This window comes from Xyrauchen texanus, chromosome 7 (assembly GCF_025860055.1).
Source record: "Xyrauchen texanus isolate HMW12.3.18 chromosome 7, RBS_HiC_50CHRs, whole genome shotgun sequence".
Lineage (NCBI taxonomy): Eukaryota > Metazoa > Chordata > Actinopteri > Cypriniformes > Catostomidae > Xyrauchen > Xyrauchen texanus.
Window position 1 is genome coordinate 16,213,116 of NC_068282.1, and position 19,376 is coordinate 16,232,491.

At 35.6% G+C, this 19,376-nt stretch overlaps 2 protein-coding genes across 3 annotated transcripts in view; one reads left to right on the top strand and one right to left on the bottom strand.

The window, feature by feature from the left end:
* Positions 1–11,683, top strand: part of hdac7b (histone deacetylase 7b) — a 33,873-nt gene extending 22,190 nt beyond the window's left edge. For both annotated transcript variants that reach the window (XM_052129962.1, XM_052129961.1), the window contains exons 16-23: positions 18–105; positions 1,113–1,232; positions 1,401–1,498; positions 3,037–3,155; positions 4,039–4,172; positions 4,893–4,977; positions 5,050–5,188; positions 10,361–11,683. In XM_052129962.1, the coding sequence (XP_051985922.1) occupies positions 18–105; positions 1,113–1,232; positions 1,401–1,498; positions 3,037–3,155; positions 4,039–4,172; positions 4,893–4,977; positions 5,050–5,188; positions 10,361–10,406 (829 nt within the window). In that variant the 3' untranslated portion in view covers positions 10,407–11,683. The remainder of the gene's footprint in view (positions 1–17; positions 106–1,112; positions 1,233–1,400; positions 1,499–3,036; positions 3,156–4,038; positions 4,173–4,892; positions 4,978–5,049; positions 5,189–10,360) is intronic.
* Positions 11,684–11,760: 77 nt separating this feature from the next.
* Positions 11,761–16,149, bottom strand: LOC127646383 (heme transporter hrg1-A-like). The gene is made up of 4 exons (XM_052129968.1): positions 15,971–16,149; positions 15,735–15,884; positions 14,592–14,759; positions 11,761–13,136 (listed from the first exon to the last, which is right to left on the bottom strand). Exons 2-4 carry the CDS (start codon positions 15,862–15,864, stop codon positions 13,000–13,002), a joined length of 435 nt encoding a protein of 144 aa, XP_051985928.1. The 5' UTR covers positions 15,865–15,884; positions 15,971–16,149; the 3' UTR covers positions 11,761–12,999.
* Between the last annotated feature and the right edge of the window lie 3,227 nt (positions 16,150–19,376).

The following is a 19,376-nucleotide window of genomic DNA, read 5'->3' on the forward strand; positions in this document are numbered from 1 at the left end:
TTTCTGTCTCTTTATAGTGGCTTTAGTATCTTTAACTCGGTGGCCATTGCTGCAAAACAGCTTCAGGACAGATTGAACGTTAAAAGGATCCTTATAGTGGATTGGGTAAAACACAAACACAGTATTTGTATCTAATATATTTGGGCAAGGAAATAAGAAATTAAATTTTACTTGATTCAAATGAAGCCTTTTATTACAGTAATTTGTCTCATGAAAATAAAGCACATTTCCAGCCCATGTTCTTTTTTTAATAAAAAAAATAATTCTATAAAAAATATTATTTTACTCTAAAAGAATAAAAACATTCATTGTATTATAGTAATGAGAATAGAATAAGAATTATCATTGAGAATAATGAGAATTACAAAAAAGCAAAAATGAATTTGACACGTTACCATATTACAACATTTTGAGGACAATATTCTTAATAGTCATTAAAATAATATTACAATGCAGATACTCTTAATGGGTTACTCTTAAAGGCTTAATTGTCTTTTTTATTTTTTTTTATTTTACTCATTTACACTTTTCTATTTATATGAAACTTAGATATATTTATACTTAGCAATATAAATAAAATGCTATATGGGCGATTCTCATGAAACCTGTAAAGAAAGTGTCCTGGACATATTTAACCCCAATTAAATAAAAAAATGAAATCATATTTATTTTAAAGAAAATTAAACCTACATTTAGGACATTAAGATTTTTGGCATTTTTATATATATATATATATATATATATATATATATATATATATATATATCTTTTTTCTAATTTCAGTTATAATTTGCAGGAATTGAGTGGTAAACTCTGTGTAACTGTCATTAAAATGTATAAGTCTTAATGGCCCTTAAAATAGGTTTAATACTTTTTATTTTTTTACATGCAAAATATAATTTATCATTTGTTTCTTTTAATTTTGGAGTAAAATAGGACCAGGACGATTTCTTGACTGGTTTTATGATAGTCCCTCATATACACAAATGTAATACATCACTAAAAACAATAAAGGGTGTGTAAAATACTTCAGTGCTTTAAGATTCCAAAAGGTGCTTTTAAGTCCACTGGTTTTATTTAATAAACATTGTCTTCCTCTTCTCTTTTGTCAGGATGTTCATCATGGTAATGGAACTGAGAAAATTTTTGACACAGATCCTAGTGTCCTTTATATATCTCTGCATCGCTATGACATGGGCTCTTTCTTCCCTGGTACTGGAGGACCCCACACGGTTAGTTTTGTGAACTTCCTACCATAAAAGGATGGTCTCCGAGTAAGTGTATTTGAGATTTGAGTTGGCATAGTCATGTAAGCACATTGCTTATGCAACTTTAGTGTCAGATATCTGTACCTTCTGCATGGATGTTTTAAGCTTTGTTCATGTGATTGTGTATTTCAGGTAGGATCTGATGGAGGTGAAGGCTACAATGTAAATGTGGCCTGGTCAGGAGGGCTGAATCCTCCAATGGGAGATGCAGAATACCTAGCTGCTTTCAGGTACTATGTAGAGGAAAAGGTAGGAGTGTTTGGGAAACCTGTTTGGAAACAGTTGTTAGTGATGCTTGCTAAGGCTAAAATGAATGATACCTCAAATCACGTGGCTAGTTGGTATGCTATTACTATTTAAAATGATCAGACTGACAATTTTGTCTGTGGATGAAAAATATAGACTAATAATGATGGAAATATTATAGCACCACTACATATTCAATACATATTCACGACACAACAGTTGAACCAAGCTGGTGTGTGCGTAACAGCAGGTGCATCAGTCTGCACGTAACCTCCCCGATGCCCCACAAGACGTCATGCAGTTCCCCACACCCCTGATGGGGGGAAGCGACGTAATTAGCATGGGAGCAGGCCACGGCAGCCGTGTACATCACAGGTGGTACCGGAGCAACCGGCACCTGTGGAGACCCTATCCCAGTTCAGGGCATTTTAGCACCTGTAGTTGGTCTGACTGTGAATTCCTCCACCGAAATCGCAAGCCACAGGGCTAAGGAGGAAGGACATCCAGGGATCACTGGTTCATGAACTCGCATGGGAGAAGTAGCGCACGTCTTCGCCTCATGGATGGAAAAGGCGCTATATGCAAGCGATACACGCGGCCAGCTGTTCCGTATTACAAAACTTACCTGTTCGTACCTGAAAAAACACGGGACAAAACCGGCTCAACCTGGAGATTGTAAAATCTCGCAAATGTTTTGGGTGTCGCTGCTCTGCAGATATCTGCTAGAGAGGTGCCATTGGCCAGTGCCCACGAGGATGTCACACTCCTTGTAGAGTGTGCTCATATTCCCAAAGGGGCGGGCAGAGCCTGGGCCTGGTATGCCAAAGCGATGGCTTCCACGATCCAGTGGGCAAGCCTCTGTTTGGAGACAGCATTCCCTTTCCGCTGTCCACCGAAACATACAAAGAGCTTCTCAGAGCGTCTAAAGCTCTAATTCTCATTAGCCTTTTCTCAAAGATCTGAGGTGTTTTGGGGCTCTCAAGGGTGACACAATTGACACAATGACAAGTGACTGACAGAAGGAGAACTTTCTTAAACTCTAATTGTGGCTATTACTTTGCTACAGCAATCGTAAATCCACATTAACATGATTTGCCACTTCATTACACTTGCAGAGAACACCTTGTTTTGCTTTTAGCACTGGCTCTTTCCACTTAACGATACTTTATCCGAATTGTCTGGAATGCGACGCCTTGGAAATGACGATGCTTCACTCTAGCGGGTCATGTGAATCCAGCTTATCAAAAGTCCCATCTGGGTTTAGAACTCACACGGAGCTGAATAAAATGTCAGAATCGAATGTGAAAATTTGTATATGCGTTAATCGTGATTAAGAAAAATTTACGCGTTAAACGTTTTAAATTAATCACACGAGTTAACAAGTTAATTTTGATAGCTCTAATAAAAATCAAGTTATTTTTTGCAATTCCGTTTGGTTCTGCTCGAAAATGACATTTTGCCTTTAAGTCTACTTTGTCTGCTTAAACCATCCACTAAATGTCTTTTCTATCTGTCTTCACAGAACAGTAGTTATGCCAATTGCTCATGAGTTTTCTCCTGATGTGGTCCTGGTTTCAGCTGGTTTTGATGCTGCTGAGGGTCATCTAGCTTCTCTGGGTGGATACAATGTCTCCGCTAATTGTACGTAATAGAAATGTACACCATGGCTAATGAGTTTGTGTTATTTAATATTAATTCATACCCAGAATATTGTTCCACATCTTTGCACCTTTGATAATATTATCTGAGCTTGAAAGTGTTTTGATTTGACTATATTTTTGTTGCTATGCAGGATTCCCCCTTGAGTGCTTAAAAATGACTTTAGCAAAAAGCTTTCTTGACATTTGAAGTTGAGTCTTGAGATCAATTGATGGTGTATTTTGCCGATACTGATAACTAAAGTGATGGAAAAAGCAGATATCCGATTAATTGGCCGATAGTTTTAAAATTGATTTATTGAATGTTCAAAAAAATTTATTTCTTGCTGTGCTGGGCACGTATATTGAGGCCGCAAGAGTCCAAAATAAGTAAAATCCCAGATGTGAAACAGCAATGTGATAGATTGTGAGCAGACTCATAAAGCAATGGTGTACATGTGATTGGCTAGGAGTTACCTAGCTAATGGGGCAATGATGTACAGCTGCTAGTCTTCCCGCTAGAACTACAGTCCGCTTACATTTCCAAAGAGCAACTATTGGCGCTGATTAATCAGTAAAACTAATATATATCGGTCGACCTCCACTTGACACCACTAAAAATGTATGTCCATATTATGGCCATGATTTAATCAATGTCAGCTATCATGAATATGTCACTAAGTCTCCTAGGGTTTTTGTGACATTTTCTTTAACAGCAACCATTATCATATATGTAAACAGCATTTTAGTGTAACATGCACCACTGACCAAATAAGTGAATAACCTTGATGTTAAACATCATTTAAATACATTTAAATTGAAATCATTTAAATTGAATTCATTACATTGGAACATTTTTAGTTTTATGTCCTCTGTACGTATCTCAGGTTTTGGAGTCCTGACCCGGAAGTTAATGGAGTTGGCTGAAGGTCGTGTAGTGTTGGTGTTAGAGGGAGGTTATGATCTGTCAACTCTCTGTGATGCATCCCAGGCCTGTGTCAATGCTCTTGTGGGAAATGAGGTGTGTGTGTACAGATGCCCACATGTTCAAATATTTAATGGACCCTTTTCCAATTTCTGGGTTTGAAACACAGAAGTAAACTATAGGGTAATATAGGCATATAGTTAAAAGATCTGTAGCAGTGAATCGGAGACCACAGCAAATATAATCTTTGCGTTTACACTTGCTCCAACAGCTAAATTATTATTATTTTTTTAAAATCCATTATTACATTTCTATGACTTTTCAAAAGAGGGAGAGATGGATTACAGCAGTCAGAGAGAAAGATTCTAAATTTACCCTCAGCATCTGTATTTGAAACCCCATTGCAAGTTGTTGTTGTATTTTTTTTTATTATTATTATGTCAGGGTAATACATCACAAAAAATAATGTTATACATTTAAACTAAATAATATTTTTTTTTTAAAGTTGACAGTTTGCTAGATGTACGTTGCTAAATAAGGCAGATATGTGACAGTTTGTGTGACCCAACAGAACCCCTCAAAAACACAACAGAGCAGAATATTAAACATTCTGTTTAATGTATTCACTTTGCATAAAATCACAACAAATATCACTTAACTAACTAACTAACTAACTAGGATAAATTAACTCTAATGCTAAATTAGTCTCATACTAATCAGTCTGGAAAATGGAAATCCCCCTTCTCAGTCTCAATAACACTATGTAATGTGTACCTTGATTATTGTGTGAATATGCATATCTGCATGTGTTTTCAGCCTGAACCTCTAGCTGTAGAAGAATTACAGAGGATACCCTGTCTTAATGCAGTTGACTCTTTGAAGACAGTCCTGCATGTACAGAGTGAGAATCTTTTATCTCTCAACATCTCATTTATTTAGATGTTTCTTTTGTAAGCTGGCTTTGTCTCTCTAGGCCGGTACTGGAGTTCAGTGAGGGATATGCTAGACAAGGTATCACTGCCATATTTAAAAGCAGAGAGGAGATACTCAGCGGGCAGTGAGGCTGCTTCAGCCCTGAATGGCCTCACTATGACTGTTTCAAGCAGAAGCCAGTAAGTCAATGTATAACCATAGACTCAGGTGTAAAGCTCCTGCTACCATCAAGAAAACTATTTATATTTATTGGGAGGTATGCAGTATACAGTATTTTGTTTTGTCCTCTTGTATGTGTGAATATGTTATTGCAGATATATGCAGAGGTGGGTAGAGTAGCCAAAAATTGTACTCAAGTAAAAGTACAATTAATAATAAAAACAAAATACTCAAGTAGAAATAAAAGTACTAAAATAAATAATTACTTGAGTAAGAGTAAGAAAGTATCCAATTAAAAGAGTACTCAAGGAGTTAGAGACTCTTATTTTCACAAATGACATAATAGACTTTAACTCCCCAATATTCCATTACATAATACACATTTAACATGTATTACAGGATTATTAATGGAAATTCTGTCATCATTGGCCATCACGTTGTTCCAAACCCATATGGCTTTCTTTCTTCCATGCAGCACAATAAGGAGATATTAGACAGAATGTGTGCCTGTCACTATTTACTTTCAGTGAACTTTTTTTTTTCTGCCATACTTTGAAAGTGAATGGTGACCAAGACTGTCAGTCTCTAACATTCTGTCTAACATCTTTTATGTTTCACAGAATACAAGTCACACAGGTTTGGAACAACATGCTGGTAGGGAAATGATGACAGAATATTTAATTATGACTGAGCTATCACTTTAAAGGGATAGTTCACCCTAAAATGTAATTTCTCTCATCATTTACTCACCCTCATGCCATCCCAGATATGTATGACTTCCTTTCCTCTGCAGAACACAAATAAAGATTTTTTTAGAAGAATATTTCAGATCTGTAGTACAATGCAAGTGAATGGGTGCCAAAATGTTGAGGCTCCTAAAAGCACATAAAGGCAGCATAACATTAATCCATAAGACTCCAGTAGTTAAATACATATCTTCAGAAGAGATATGATAGGTGTGGGTGAGAAACAGATCAATATTAAAAACATTTTTTAGACATTCCTCTCTCTGCCCAGCAGGGGGAGATATGCAGAGAAGAATGTGTATCACCAAAAACACAAGAAAAAGAATGTGAATGTGATCTGTCCCTGCATTCGAATATCCATACTTCCCTACTATAAAGTATGCCAAAAACAGCATGCCAGTGGAGTAGTATGTCCGAATCCATAGTATTCATAAGACAGTAAGTGAGAAATGCCCGGATGACCAACTACTTCCGGTGGGAATCCGAAATGTGGATTGATTGAACACTTTCCTGTCCCACAATGCATTGGTAGCTGAGGAGACGCCACGTTCAAATGCTGGTTTTAAAATAAATGGCGGAGAACCGTGAGGCAGAAGGCTGTTTTCAACAGTAAGTGCTGTATACACAAAGAACGTTGCTCATTGCTTATGCTTAAATGGCACTTGTTTGGCACTCCAAACTTGAGTGGATTATTTTCACGGTTGTTGTTGTTACGTCATATATTCTGGTCACAGGACCGTGCGTACGTTCCCGGTTGTTAGTATGTCTGAATTCTATTCATACTACCTCTTGCATTTCTAAAGAGCATACTGTTTTACTGGCTGAGAAGTGTCTTTTTCATCAAATACAGTACATACTGTGACAGAACGAGGTTTCAGACACAGGCTTTTTCTCTGTTTCTCATCCACATATTCTTATATCACATCGCTTCTGAAGATAGTGATTTCAATACTGGAGTTTTATGGATTACTTTTATGCTCTTATGTGATTTTTTTATTTATTTCTTTGCTAAAATGTTGGCTCCCATTCACTTGCAGTCTATGGACCAAAAGAGCTGAAATATTCTTCTAAAAATCTTCATTTGTGTTTTGACTTCTGTGAAAGTCATACTCTGTGATGATATGAGGGTGAGTAAATTATGAGAGAATTTTTGGGTGAACTATCCCTTTAAGGGCTCTTGTCAGATCTGGATGAATCTATCAATAAGATTAGAGGTTTGGAAAACTTTCTAGTAATTATTATGGTGAAAATGTCCCACAGGGGCATTATATATAATGCTGAAATATAAACCAAAGCAAGATCATGCTTTATTAATGCCTACTTTTGCTATTTAATAACTTTTAAAGCCCTGTGTGGGCTCTTATTTCAGTGTAGTTACAGTTTTCAGTGTTGAAAGAATTTAGATAATTAGTTCTGTTCAAATTCTGAATTCTGAATGAGCCACCCGTTCCCTACTTTTGTTCACTCATTCTTACCCACAATGCACTCACCCACCGCGGGGAAGACATACGAGCTGGGTTGGGAGGGTTACTTTTGAAATGTATTCCACTACAGATTACAGAATACATGTTGTAAAATTTTATTTGTTTAACATGTAGGTTATGATCGGATGAGGGCGCTATGTGCCCAGAATGCTAGCAAGCTTGTATTGGAGTTTAAAATACTAAATATAACAAATAAATATAATAATGTACATTTGATAAAATGTGTTTGCTCTTTCTATTAACGTATATGTAAGGAATAATTGACGACGGGCCGTTGAATTATTAGAAAAATAATGCACACCCGGTAATGTTACACCTCGGTGTGCATTATTTTTCTAATAATTCAACGGCCCGGAGTCAATTATTCCGCTTATACTACAGTTACCACACCTCGAAACATTGTTCAGATGATGTGATTCTAGGCGTTTGTCAAGTTTTTGTCATTAAAACGCTCTTGTATGTAGGACTAATTTCTTACGCATCTAATCCCATGCCTCCGTTGCTAATTCCAAAGCGTCATTTTAGAGTTAGTAACGGAGGTTTGAGCCACTGACAGCAGACTAATGCAGTTATTAGTGTAGTTATTAGAGAGACAGAGGTTGCAATAATGAGACAGAAAATCATGATGCGTCATATTATTTAATTTATTTATTAATTCATACGTTATAATTCATTCGTTAATTCGAACGAATTTATTTATTAAAATTAAACTGCACGTTAAACACATTGACAGCCCAAGCTGTTGTTGTTTTTTTGGTGTTTTCTTCATGTTTTTAAGCCCTCGAGTCGGTCTAGCTGTTCTTCAGCTGATTGTTTTATGTCTTTTGTTGTTGCCGGCTGCCTTTGATGTCCTCATCCGTTTATTTGTTTTTTCATCTGAGCTATCCAATACTGCGATCAGCCCAGTTGTTAAAATGTTTATGTTCACCATAAATATTAAAATTTACTTCCGGAAAATCAAAATAGTCTGTCATTTTTTTCCTCTTGAAGTTGAAGTGGATTTGTCGCTGTCACTTCTTGTTGTGAATTGTATCCTATTTTCCGTTATTACAGTTGACTACGGCAGTGATATGGAACTGTAATGCGGTCAAGACCTGCCTGGAACTACTTTAGCCGTGCGTTTCCCTGAAAATAATTGCACACCTTAGAACGTTCTCAACCAATCAGAATCAAGCATTCAACAGCCCTGTAGTATAAATAAAAAATTACAAACAGAAGGAACATTTATTGTATTAATATATGAACTTTTAAAATACTTGGACCTTACTTATTTTATTTTATTAATAATTCTTATTAAATAATATGGACGTTGTTTCTGTGACAGCCCCAGAACTCCAACGCTCGATGTATTCGTCAGCGTCCAAATTCACTCACTCATTTCGTTCACTCACTGCCATTCATTATATATGAAATAGTGAATGAGCGAACGATTTCGGATACTCTCTTCACAATACGATCACCTCGTGCTCACACATTTCTTATACGCTCCTCGGTTTGCACGTGCAGATATGCTGTCTGTTCGTGCTCTAGTTGTCAATCACTCGAAAGGCACGTACACTTAACTGAAGTAGCTGCGATATTTGCCAGTAGGGCCTACCCCCGTGAGGTAAATGCGTAAATACTGCTCATGACATGCGGGACGTGGGACTGATATATTGCTGCACTGATTTAAAATGTACACTTAAAATTAATGTAATAAGAGCCCAGTTACAAAATCACCCTGAAAATGACCATCTCATTACACAGAAAAGCCCGCATTAGCATTAGAGCCACAACTTGCTGCCTTAAGGTGAAGCTTACATTTTTATCTTGAAATATCCAATTGTCTTGGTGTTAAATGAAGGCACTGCATGACGAAACTTTCTTTGCTCCGCACAATGAAAAAATAATAGTGTTTCATGTTGTTTGATGAGCTTAATGCTGCTGCAGCAGCGATAGACTCGGCTTGGGTGACAGTCTTTGACAGCACGCGCAGCTGTGTGAACTTCCGCTGTCGTAAAAGCCATTCAATTACACATTAACTAAAATTAAACCCAGTAATGTAACGACAGGAACGCCACCCATTGTAAAGAAGTAAAAGTACTTTTTACTCTCATTAAAGTACATTTCTAATGAGAAGAAATTACCCACTTTTAAACCTACTCAAAAATGTAATGTTTTTCAAATAGTTACTTAAGTAAATGTAACATTATATGTAGTATATGTTACTACCCACCTCTGGATATATGTGTTTATTGGCCCAAATTGTCATTTTAGCACTAATTTAGCATCTAACTTGGAACAAAACGGAAAAATTGTTGAGGGTGTGAATTAACTTTTGTCTTAAATAGCCCATGTAATGGCTTACCTATGTTGACGTATTTCCTATTATCCTATATTTTATAAATATCCAATAGATTTTAGTTATGTCACAGCCTGACAATACCATGGTTTTGAGTTAAGGGACAGTTTCATTCTAGAGAGTATTTTATTGGACAACAATTTGTTTATGGCCCTGAAAACAAGATAGGTGTACTGGTGTTCCTAATAAAGTGCTCAGTGGGTGTATAATAGGACACAGACAGAGCAATAACTGGAAAAGAGCCTCAGAATTAAATTACACTTGACTCAGCGGTTTCGTCAACCAACTTGTGCCTATATCAAATATCAAAACTTCATGGCCATGCCCACTGACTTTGCACTTATGACGTTTTGCATAACGCTGTGCTTAAGGCATAGCTTTCTTAAAATAGGGACCTGAACATTTTAAATGCACATATCTGCTAAAACAATTTTTATTGCACATATCAGCAATTTTTTTGGAGTATACTAGCATATAGATAGCCTCAAAGCTAACATGCACTAACTTTCCGGCTTTTAGATAGACTCAACACCACAAAACTCTAACTTTTGATTTCAAGAGATCTTTAAGTGCTTATTATTAATTTTTTTAAACTTATTGAACTGTTGATGTTCTCTGTAGTTTCCCAAATGAGCCAACGGAGGATGATGAAGATGATTTAATGTAGGAGCCAGACAATGTGTCTCCTCATTCTACACTGGAAGTCTTCATATTCCTTTTTGAACAGAGAATGGACACTCAGTGCTATAGAGGCCTGAAGTTAATAGCATAAATGCGGTGTTGTGTATAGGACAGGAGACGATCCATAACAACTGTAGTCAAAGAAGTAGACATAACTCACTCTTTGACAAACAACAGAGCTTCAATGTCATGTCACATGTAATCAAATCTCTTGAGTTATTATGTTAGTCAAACGCTGAGTCATTTTTGCTAAACAGACAGGATTTTGCCGTTGGGCAATTTCAAGCAAGGATATCATGTAGAAAGGAAGTGAAAATTTGTGAGCGGCATTAAGTGAAATGTTTTCTCCCACAGAGGTCTTTTCCAAACTGACAATTAAAAAAAGAAGTACGTCTGTTACTCTGAGATAATGATTTCTATTCTAGCAGTCTTTGAAAGTATTAATCATTCCTAGATGCTTTAAAATGTTCTTAAAAATATATATTAAGTTTTTGTTAATTGCACTTTTTACATTGTGGTTATGCACAGTTTTATTGTCAAATATTTGTAATGATTGTCCATCCAGGCTTTCTTAAATCAAAACATGTTCTGAAACTGCTGTTGTTAAAATATTGATGACTTTTCCTGAAATAATTATTTAAGGATGCTATCAATGCAAGTTATTAATCCTTTGAGCGCAAAGTACTTTGCACTCTGCTACAGTATGTCAGTTTTAAAGGCCAGGAAGTCCTTGACTTATAGTACTGGTTAAAAGTTTGGAAACATTGTACTGATTGCATATTTCTCTTGTTCTTGAAAACCATTTGCACTTTCGTTGTGTCAATGTATACATTTCTTTACTAAACAAGAATTAAAATGTAAGGAAAACATATATTTTTAAATGAATGCGTTAGACCTAAAAATAAAGGATGAGCAGTCGACAAGTTTCCAGCATACATTGGAAATGTTGTTTCATAGTTTTGATAACATTTCAATTTTGTAAAATGTGGGAAATAGTCAAGAATAAAGAATGAGTAGGCGTGTCCAAACTTTTTGTTACTGTATCTTAGGTCACTCTCATAATAAGGTTTTTTTTCTTTTTTTTAAGGTTAATTGTTGAGCTACATAAACAGTTTAAAGCTATTTTTTGTGTGTGTGCAATGTTATTAACATACAAATAATTCCTCGTTTGTTACATTTTTTATATTGTGTATATATATCATTCAAAAGTTTTTAAATGTTTTTACATTGTCAGTTCCTTTTACTGTTCTCAGGATTCAAATAAAGCCATATTGTTACTTTTTAAACATTTTATTGAAATCAACAGAGATGTGTAAAAATGTGTCTGAAGAGTCCCAAAGAAACACTGGACTCCCATATAAAGGTAGGTTATTTTATTAATGGTTTGCCCACGTATACATACATAATGTTAATTTCATGACATAATGGATATGTCTATAAAATTATCCGAAATGTTAGGCAAAAGATAAAAACACATTTAATCACAATCTATATGTAAATATAAGAAATATCAACATAATGTAAAAAAATGCATGCTGTCTTATATGAGTGAACATATACAAACTTACAATCAGCCTTATAACACATGTGACATTATGGGCAGGTGATAATCAACTGCCATATGTGTGCTCGTATTACTCAAACACATTAAACCATCAAAAAGGTTCAAATGTTACATTGTCAAATCACTAACTCTTTGTTTCCCAGAACAAAATGACATCACTGCTACATAAATATGCTAATCATTTGATTCTGATCATTAATTTATTTCAAAAGTGTGCTGTCGAAAAATGAGTTGCTCCTGTCATCATGATTAGGGTTTATAAAAATATCTAAAATCAATTAACAAAATGCTTTGGGTTTTCTAACATCACAATGTGACCCTTAACAGTGAAGTAGCTCGTTTAACAGTTTACATACAATAAAGTGCTTATTCAAGAATTTAGTCACATACCAAAATGCTATCATATCATCTGTAGTTGCAAAAGCAAAATTGTCTGTTCGTGACATCTGATGGTCAACAGCTGATACAATAGAAATCCGTCACTTATCGGTGTCCAATAGTGAGACTGCAAAACATTCAAGACAACGAGAACAGCAGCAGGGAGAAAGACAGAAGGCTCATCATAATACCTCATTCAGAAATTCCAAGTAGAAACACATTAGGATAGTGTGTGTGTGTATGGACACAATAAAAAGGCTCAGATTTATTGATTTTGATCATACGCTTTAAAAAAAAAAAAAAATGGTCTTACATGCTAACATGTCTAACAAGAATCCAACATTTAAAACAGTGATGAAAACCTTTAAGAGGTGATAGTCTCTTAAGTCTAATGTGCTAACACATCACCCGCAATAGACTGCAATTCTAATCTTAACGCCACCTGACATTCCCACAGACAGACAAGAGAAGGGAAAGAGAAAACAACTAACTAATGTCTTCTGTACCTAAACAGAATAAAGTACCCTGACTCCTTATCAAGCACTCTTTATCTGTTTAACAATGTAATAGCAAAGTCTTTTTTAAGCATGTACGCTTGTTTGTCTGTGGGCATGCGTGTGCTATTGTGGGTGTACATTTAAAAGTCACTGAGGATGGAGATGTCAGCAAATTCTTTGCGATATCGATGAGAATAGAGGGCCAGCAGGAACGCCCACTTCAAACTCATGAAGCTCCACACACATGGCAGGAAGAAACTGGCAGGATCTGTCAAGGCTGTACACACACAAAACACACATTTTGAAGAGAAAGTTTTTAAATCTTCAAACAGAGCAGAAATGTCTTCCTGTCAGTTTAATGTGCAGAAAGCCACTTCCTCTTTAAAACTGTGAATATGAACATTGTTTGAGATACAAGTGTTAAACTGAGGTTGAATAATGCGCTAAAGCTTGCCTTAAAACATTGAATGCATTTGTAGATTTACACTCTACAATATCAGGAAGATAAGACCCTTCATTTCTTTACATGCCGTCACTTGTCATAACTAGACTGGACTACTGTAACTCTCTCATTGCAGGCCTTCCTGCATGTGCTATTAGACCTTTCCAAATGATCCAGAAAGCAGCAGCACGTCTGGTCTTTAATGAACCAAAGAGAGTGCATGTTACACCATACTTTGTCTCTCACTGGCTGCCGGTTGATGCACATACTAAATTCAAGGCCCTGATGCTGGCATACAAAACAGTTACTGGGTCTGCTCCAGCATACCTAAAAACATTTCTGCAGAACTACACTCCCGCTAGAAGCCTGCGGTTGGCTAAGGAATGTCACCTTGTCATACCAAAAACAAAGAGGCACCAAAACACTTTCCGGGACTTTCAGTTTCATCATACCACGGTGGTGGAATAACCTTCACAACTCAATCTGGGAAGCTAACTCACTCTCTATCTTCAAAAAATGGCTAAAAACACATCTTTTCCAAAAGCACTTACCCGGCCACTAAAACCAAAAAAAAATTTACATTTCTTGTTGCACTTAAATCTGTTTTGTATACTATTCTGATGATAGTGAAACTTTGTAGTATGGCACTTTTCGTAAATGTAAATGTTTGAAACGTCACTTCCTTCAGCTATTAAATGGCAAATGCTTTAGTGTAGTAAAAAAAAGTTGTTCCATTTGGGACAATACTACATATTTCCTTCTCAATCATTGTCACACCCTTCAGCTGTCACAGAAACGCTAACAGTCGTAAATATGACTTCATATTTTAAATTGACAAAACAATAAACATATTACTTTAGCACAAGTAATTTACTTAAACGTAATTACTTTCATTGAATGTCAGTAACTGAAATCAGATTACAATAATTTAAAATGTAATGCATTACATTACTTTTTTTGACTAAAAAGTAATTAGAGTACAGTACAGTAACTAAACCCAACACTGTTTGGGACACACTCGAGTTTTTCATGCTGCATTTATGTTCCTTTTGGAGCTTGAAGGTTTTGGGACATATTGACTTGTTTTATGGTCAAAAACACCTCATACATCCATTAAATTATTTTTGTTTTTGTTCCAGAAAAGAAAGAAAGTCATACGAGTTTGAGTCAGCATGAGGTTGAATGGATAAGAAAAATGTAATTTTTTGGGAGAACTATTTCTTTAAATTATCTCTGCTTAAAAACAAAGACTTCTCGAGATACTCAGCAAAATAGATGGTCTCTACTCACATTCTTTGTGGGAGATGGCAACACAGAGAAAGGAGATGAATGCTATGACTGACAGCACGGAGAAAAAGATGCCTATGAACATGAAGAACTTCAGCCCCTTCAGCCATGTTCTCCAGTAGTCCTGAAGGTACATTATGTGTGCGACCAGAGCCCATAGTGCCAAAACACCTGCAGACATTCATACAGTACACACACATAAATAAACATACTTTAAACAAAAATGAGGAAGATCAACTGCAGTGTGCATGGTTTTGAACGTGCGAGACAACGTTGTCTAAATTTCTGACAGTGCATTCTTTATTGCTTCGTCATTCTCACATGCATTTAGACTTGCTGTGTTCCTGTTTGATTCTTATGACAGCGCAATTTTCTCTCAGTTTGTCATATGCTCTTGGATTTGCAGAACAGCATTTTGTGTTATTACACAACATAGCAGAAACCCTTAAACAACAATGAGACAACCATGTTTCCATTTTAAACTAGAGTGGTGTATGTGGGTCACCAGAGGTTCCGCTTACTCTCAAAAAAGACCTGAAATTCTATGAATAACAGATGTGAAATTGAAAGCAGTAAAACAATAATCTTATAATTATAATCCATGCAGTTTTGTGGTCTAATATTGAGAGAGTACATTGAAGATTTGTAGTTTAAAAAGGTATTGGGCACACAGTAGAACAGCAGGATGGACCATGTAAGTGAACTGCAAAAAAGTTAAATAGGGGTTAAAAATGGTGAAAGGCTTAGTTACATCTAAATATGCACCCACACAAAAACTGTTCATGAAAATGGATATTTGTCAACATTCAGTTATTGAACTGATCAAACTCTGCAAAATATTTCAGAGGTAGAAAGGACTCCAAGTGCAGATGCCTATGATTTATGACTCAGGTCAGAAGCCCTCTTGCACAACACAAACACAAAGGTATGACAGTAATGAGTGTGAAAAATGTTTGAAGAGCACTGTGACAGAAAGATAGAAAGGAGGAACGAAAAAGAAAGAGAGAAGAAAGAAACTAGTGAATTTCCTACCTAAATAGCATTTTGAGGGCACCATTGACCGACTCAAAACGCAGCTACTATGCTCAAAAAATGCTCTCAAGGTAGGCAACTCTCTAGATTTTGAGACACAGCCAAGGACGGTACCTGACAATCCACCCATCGCGGCTGTCCACGGCTGTTTGTAAACGATATTCCACACTAGAAAAGCTGAAAGTCCCACCAAAACCCCAAAACAAGCGTAGCCCACGCTTATATAGGTCTTATTCATCGCCATCACTGCCGTCAAATCTACACCTGAATAAATAAGCAAAATATTCCTGTTACAAAAATCCCCAAGCAGTTACTATAAATAGTTCTCACGGAAAGTCTGCTCTTTTTACCTTGAGACAGTGCTGGTCCAGCTGTAGTGCACAGCGCTAGTGATGAAATTATATTCACTGGGGTCTTATAAGCGACAACAAGACCGCCTTAAACGACCATTCCTCCTTTACTGTCATTTACATGTCCATTGCCCCGCCTGGGTCTTGTTGTTGCGCCGAGGTACAGCACAAGAGCAAAAGTGAAGATATGCATCCGTTTTAGAGAGAACAAGCGACCTCTACGGGCAAGGAAGAAAACAATGAAAAGTCATTCTGATGAGCGGCTGCTTTGATGAAAGGCTTGAATGTGCAAAGCAACATAAATATGGGAACGCTAATACGGAAGCCCTGAACAGCATGTTGGATATAACTAAAGGTGGAAAAAAGTAGTGTCTCAGTCCCTTCCTGAAGCTAAGTCATAAATTAAATCTTTAAAAAAAATCTCATAAAAAATTTTTTAAAAAAATAATATTTCTCTTAATCTTTTTTTTCTCTCTTCAAAAAAATGCATGCGGTACCAACCTTGGCCACCAGGTGCCACTATCAGTAAACATGTAATCTTATTCTTTTAATTTTGAAAATATGAATATGTTTAAAACAAAACACCACCAGCATAAGATTACATGTTTACTGATAAGAAAAAGAGAAAAAAGAAAGAAAGAAAAAAAGAGAAGAAAAAGAAAAATAGAGAGACAAAATAGAGAAAAAGAAAGGAAAGAGAAAGAAAGAAAAAGAAAATGAGAGAATAAAAAAGAGAAAGAAAGAAAGAACATTTTTCAAGAGAGAAAAAAAATGTAAGACTTAGGCTCAGAAAGGAACTGAGACAAAATTTCCCCCCCACCTTGCTGTTCAGAGCTTTTGAAATACATTTGAACATTTGAAATAGAGTATTTTAATGTTGATTGGCCCTAATTCACAGTAGCAACATCTTTGATTTTCAACAGGAATGAAAACGAGGCTGTGAGGGAGGGATAGTCATACAGTCTCTTCAGTGACACAATATAAAGCTGTACACATCTCCTAGATCACATCTGATTTAACACAACTCATGTTGTCTGGAGTTTTATGTCTACTGAATGTCATTCCCATCAAAAATGGCAAAGATGGCACTGCTGTGAATAAGGTCTATTGACTTCCATGTAAGTGTCTCAATTTAACACAATTTAAAGAAAAGGTGGGGGCAAGTCAAAGTGTATTTTTGTGGTAATTAATATTATGCCACAAATGCTGTCGATTGAGCTTAACTTGTATTGAACCCATATATTTCTTTAAAATGTGTGCTGTAGGGAGTGAAACAAAACGTGTCACTTTCCAAGACTGTACAAAGTCTGTTTTTCTTCTCCTTTCAATTAGCATTAGTTGTAGGGTTGAATAGTTGTATAGATGCAATAGCAGTAGTGTTAAAATTAGAATTAGGTGTAATATTCATATCATACAATCTAGGGATGCTACATTAGTAATGATAGTTGTGGTAGTATAAAAGTGGCATGTGTAATCAAGGCATCAAGTTTATTTCAAACTGAATGTCTTGTTAGTTTCTTTAAGATATTGGGCTAAGCAACCCTAATTCTAACCCTAGTCAAATCCTAACCCTAACCTTAGCATATTCAGAAGAACCATAGTTTTACTATCTTGGTACCATCAGTGTGCCATGGTTGTCACATGACTGCTGTAAGGTCCTTAATATTAATAACAGAATATAGTAAAACAACTTTACATTAATATGAAAGGAAATTAAGTTAAATTATTATATAAAGTGGCAGTGTACAAAGAGGATGATGAGGTCAGAGTGAAAGCAGCAGAGATGAAAGGATGAGAGAAAGAAGAGTGATGAGACAAGAACAGCACTGTGGTGTTAAGAGTGATACCAAGGTATTGAATGATTATTATATTCATATTTCAGGATGCAGTATGTTTTTGGTACTCTAATGTACTTAAAATATCATTGTTTTACCATAGCACATGATAAAAACATGGCATCACCGTGTACTATGTCTCAAAAACACTGTAATACTATGGTACTTTTTGTGAGAAAGATAACAGTATACCGGTAAGCTATTTGTTATAAGCCATTAAGAAAATAATAGAAATAATAATAGAACATTTGAAAATGTATCTAATAAAATAAAATGCTTAAATATTATAAAAGAAAATAATAAGTATATATAGGTACTACCCAGTGCCCTGTTTTAATCCTTTCAACCCTGCTGAGGGCTCTGCAAGCAGTGAATATAGGCACAGCTAATGTATGTGAAATTCCACTATTGTCCACTAGATATCATTAACATCTTAAACATTAAATAACAGCTTGTTTTAGTTTTAAATTTAAAGCAGTTTTAAAAAGAACACTTTAAGCACTGGACATTTAAGGGTGGTTCTTCAACTACAGGCACTTTTAGCCTTGTGAACTTGAGGGGGAAAAAAGTGTTCAAATCAAAATTTTCACAATCTAACAGTTAAATATAACTAGTCTAGTTTAATGATCCATAAGAGAACACACTTACATTATAAGACAAATTGGTGTTTTTTGACATGTTTTCCGATCCGCACTGAACAAATGTCATTTCCATCACATGTAAATATTTGATTATTATTTACAAATATTATGATATACATAATTTCTTAACAGTGTAAGACCACTTTCACACATAGTTTTACCAGTTTCTACCTATATTGCAATTACCATAGATTTGTGGATTAAGTAAATTAATTGTCATGAGGCCCAAACACAAAGCTTACATCCACCACAACCTGAAATATAATATTGGATTGGTTAGATACATTTCAGAAAAATAACTACTTGTGTTATTACATTAAGTGGACCATTAGCCCATAAACTATGCAGAAGTTTTTAATGAGTGATTAGAGTTTTGTAAATATTTTCAAAAAACATACAAGGTGGTGGAAATGACTGGGTGGTGTGGAAATGACAATGAATGGACGTCCATGTAGAAAAACAGAAGACATTTATTTGAAACCTTCTGAAGCAGACAATTCCAACAAATCTTTAGTCTCATTAGTCTGTTTGGTTCCATAACCAGATGAACATTTAGTCTTACTGTAAACAACTTTAACCACAAATAGTCACATGAAAAATGTAAGTTACACATAACTTGTGATTGTAAAATTGTAACATTCTAATTGGTTAGATGAACAGTTTTGAATTTTGGAATTCTTAAAAAAAAAAAACTGAACTTTAGTCATGCCAATGCATTGTAACATGAACTATAAATTTCTTTTTTCCTCATGTATCTCTCTCTGTCTCTCTTCAGTCGCTCTTCATATTTGACAGGGTCCTCTTTTAGTCTGTCCCTATAGGACTGAGACCTTTCAGCAGTTGACTTCCACGGCATCTTAAAAATAGATGAAAAGGCATTTCAACAAATATATATTTGAATAAATACATTAGCATTGTAAATTTCAATAA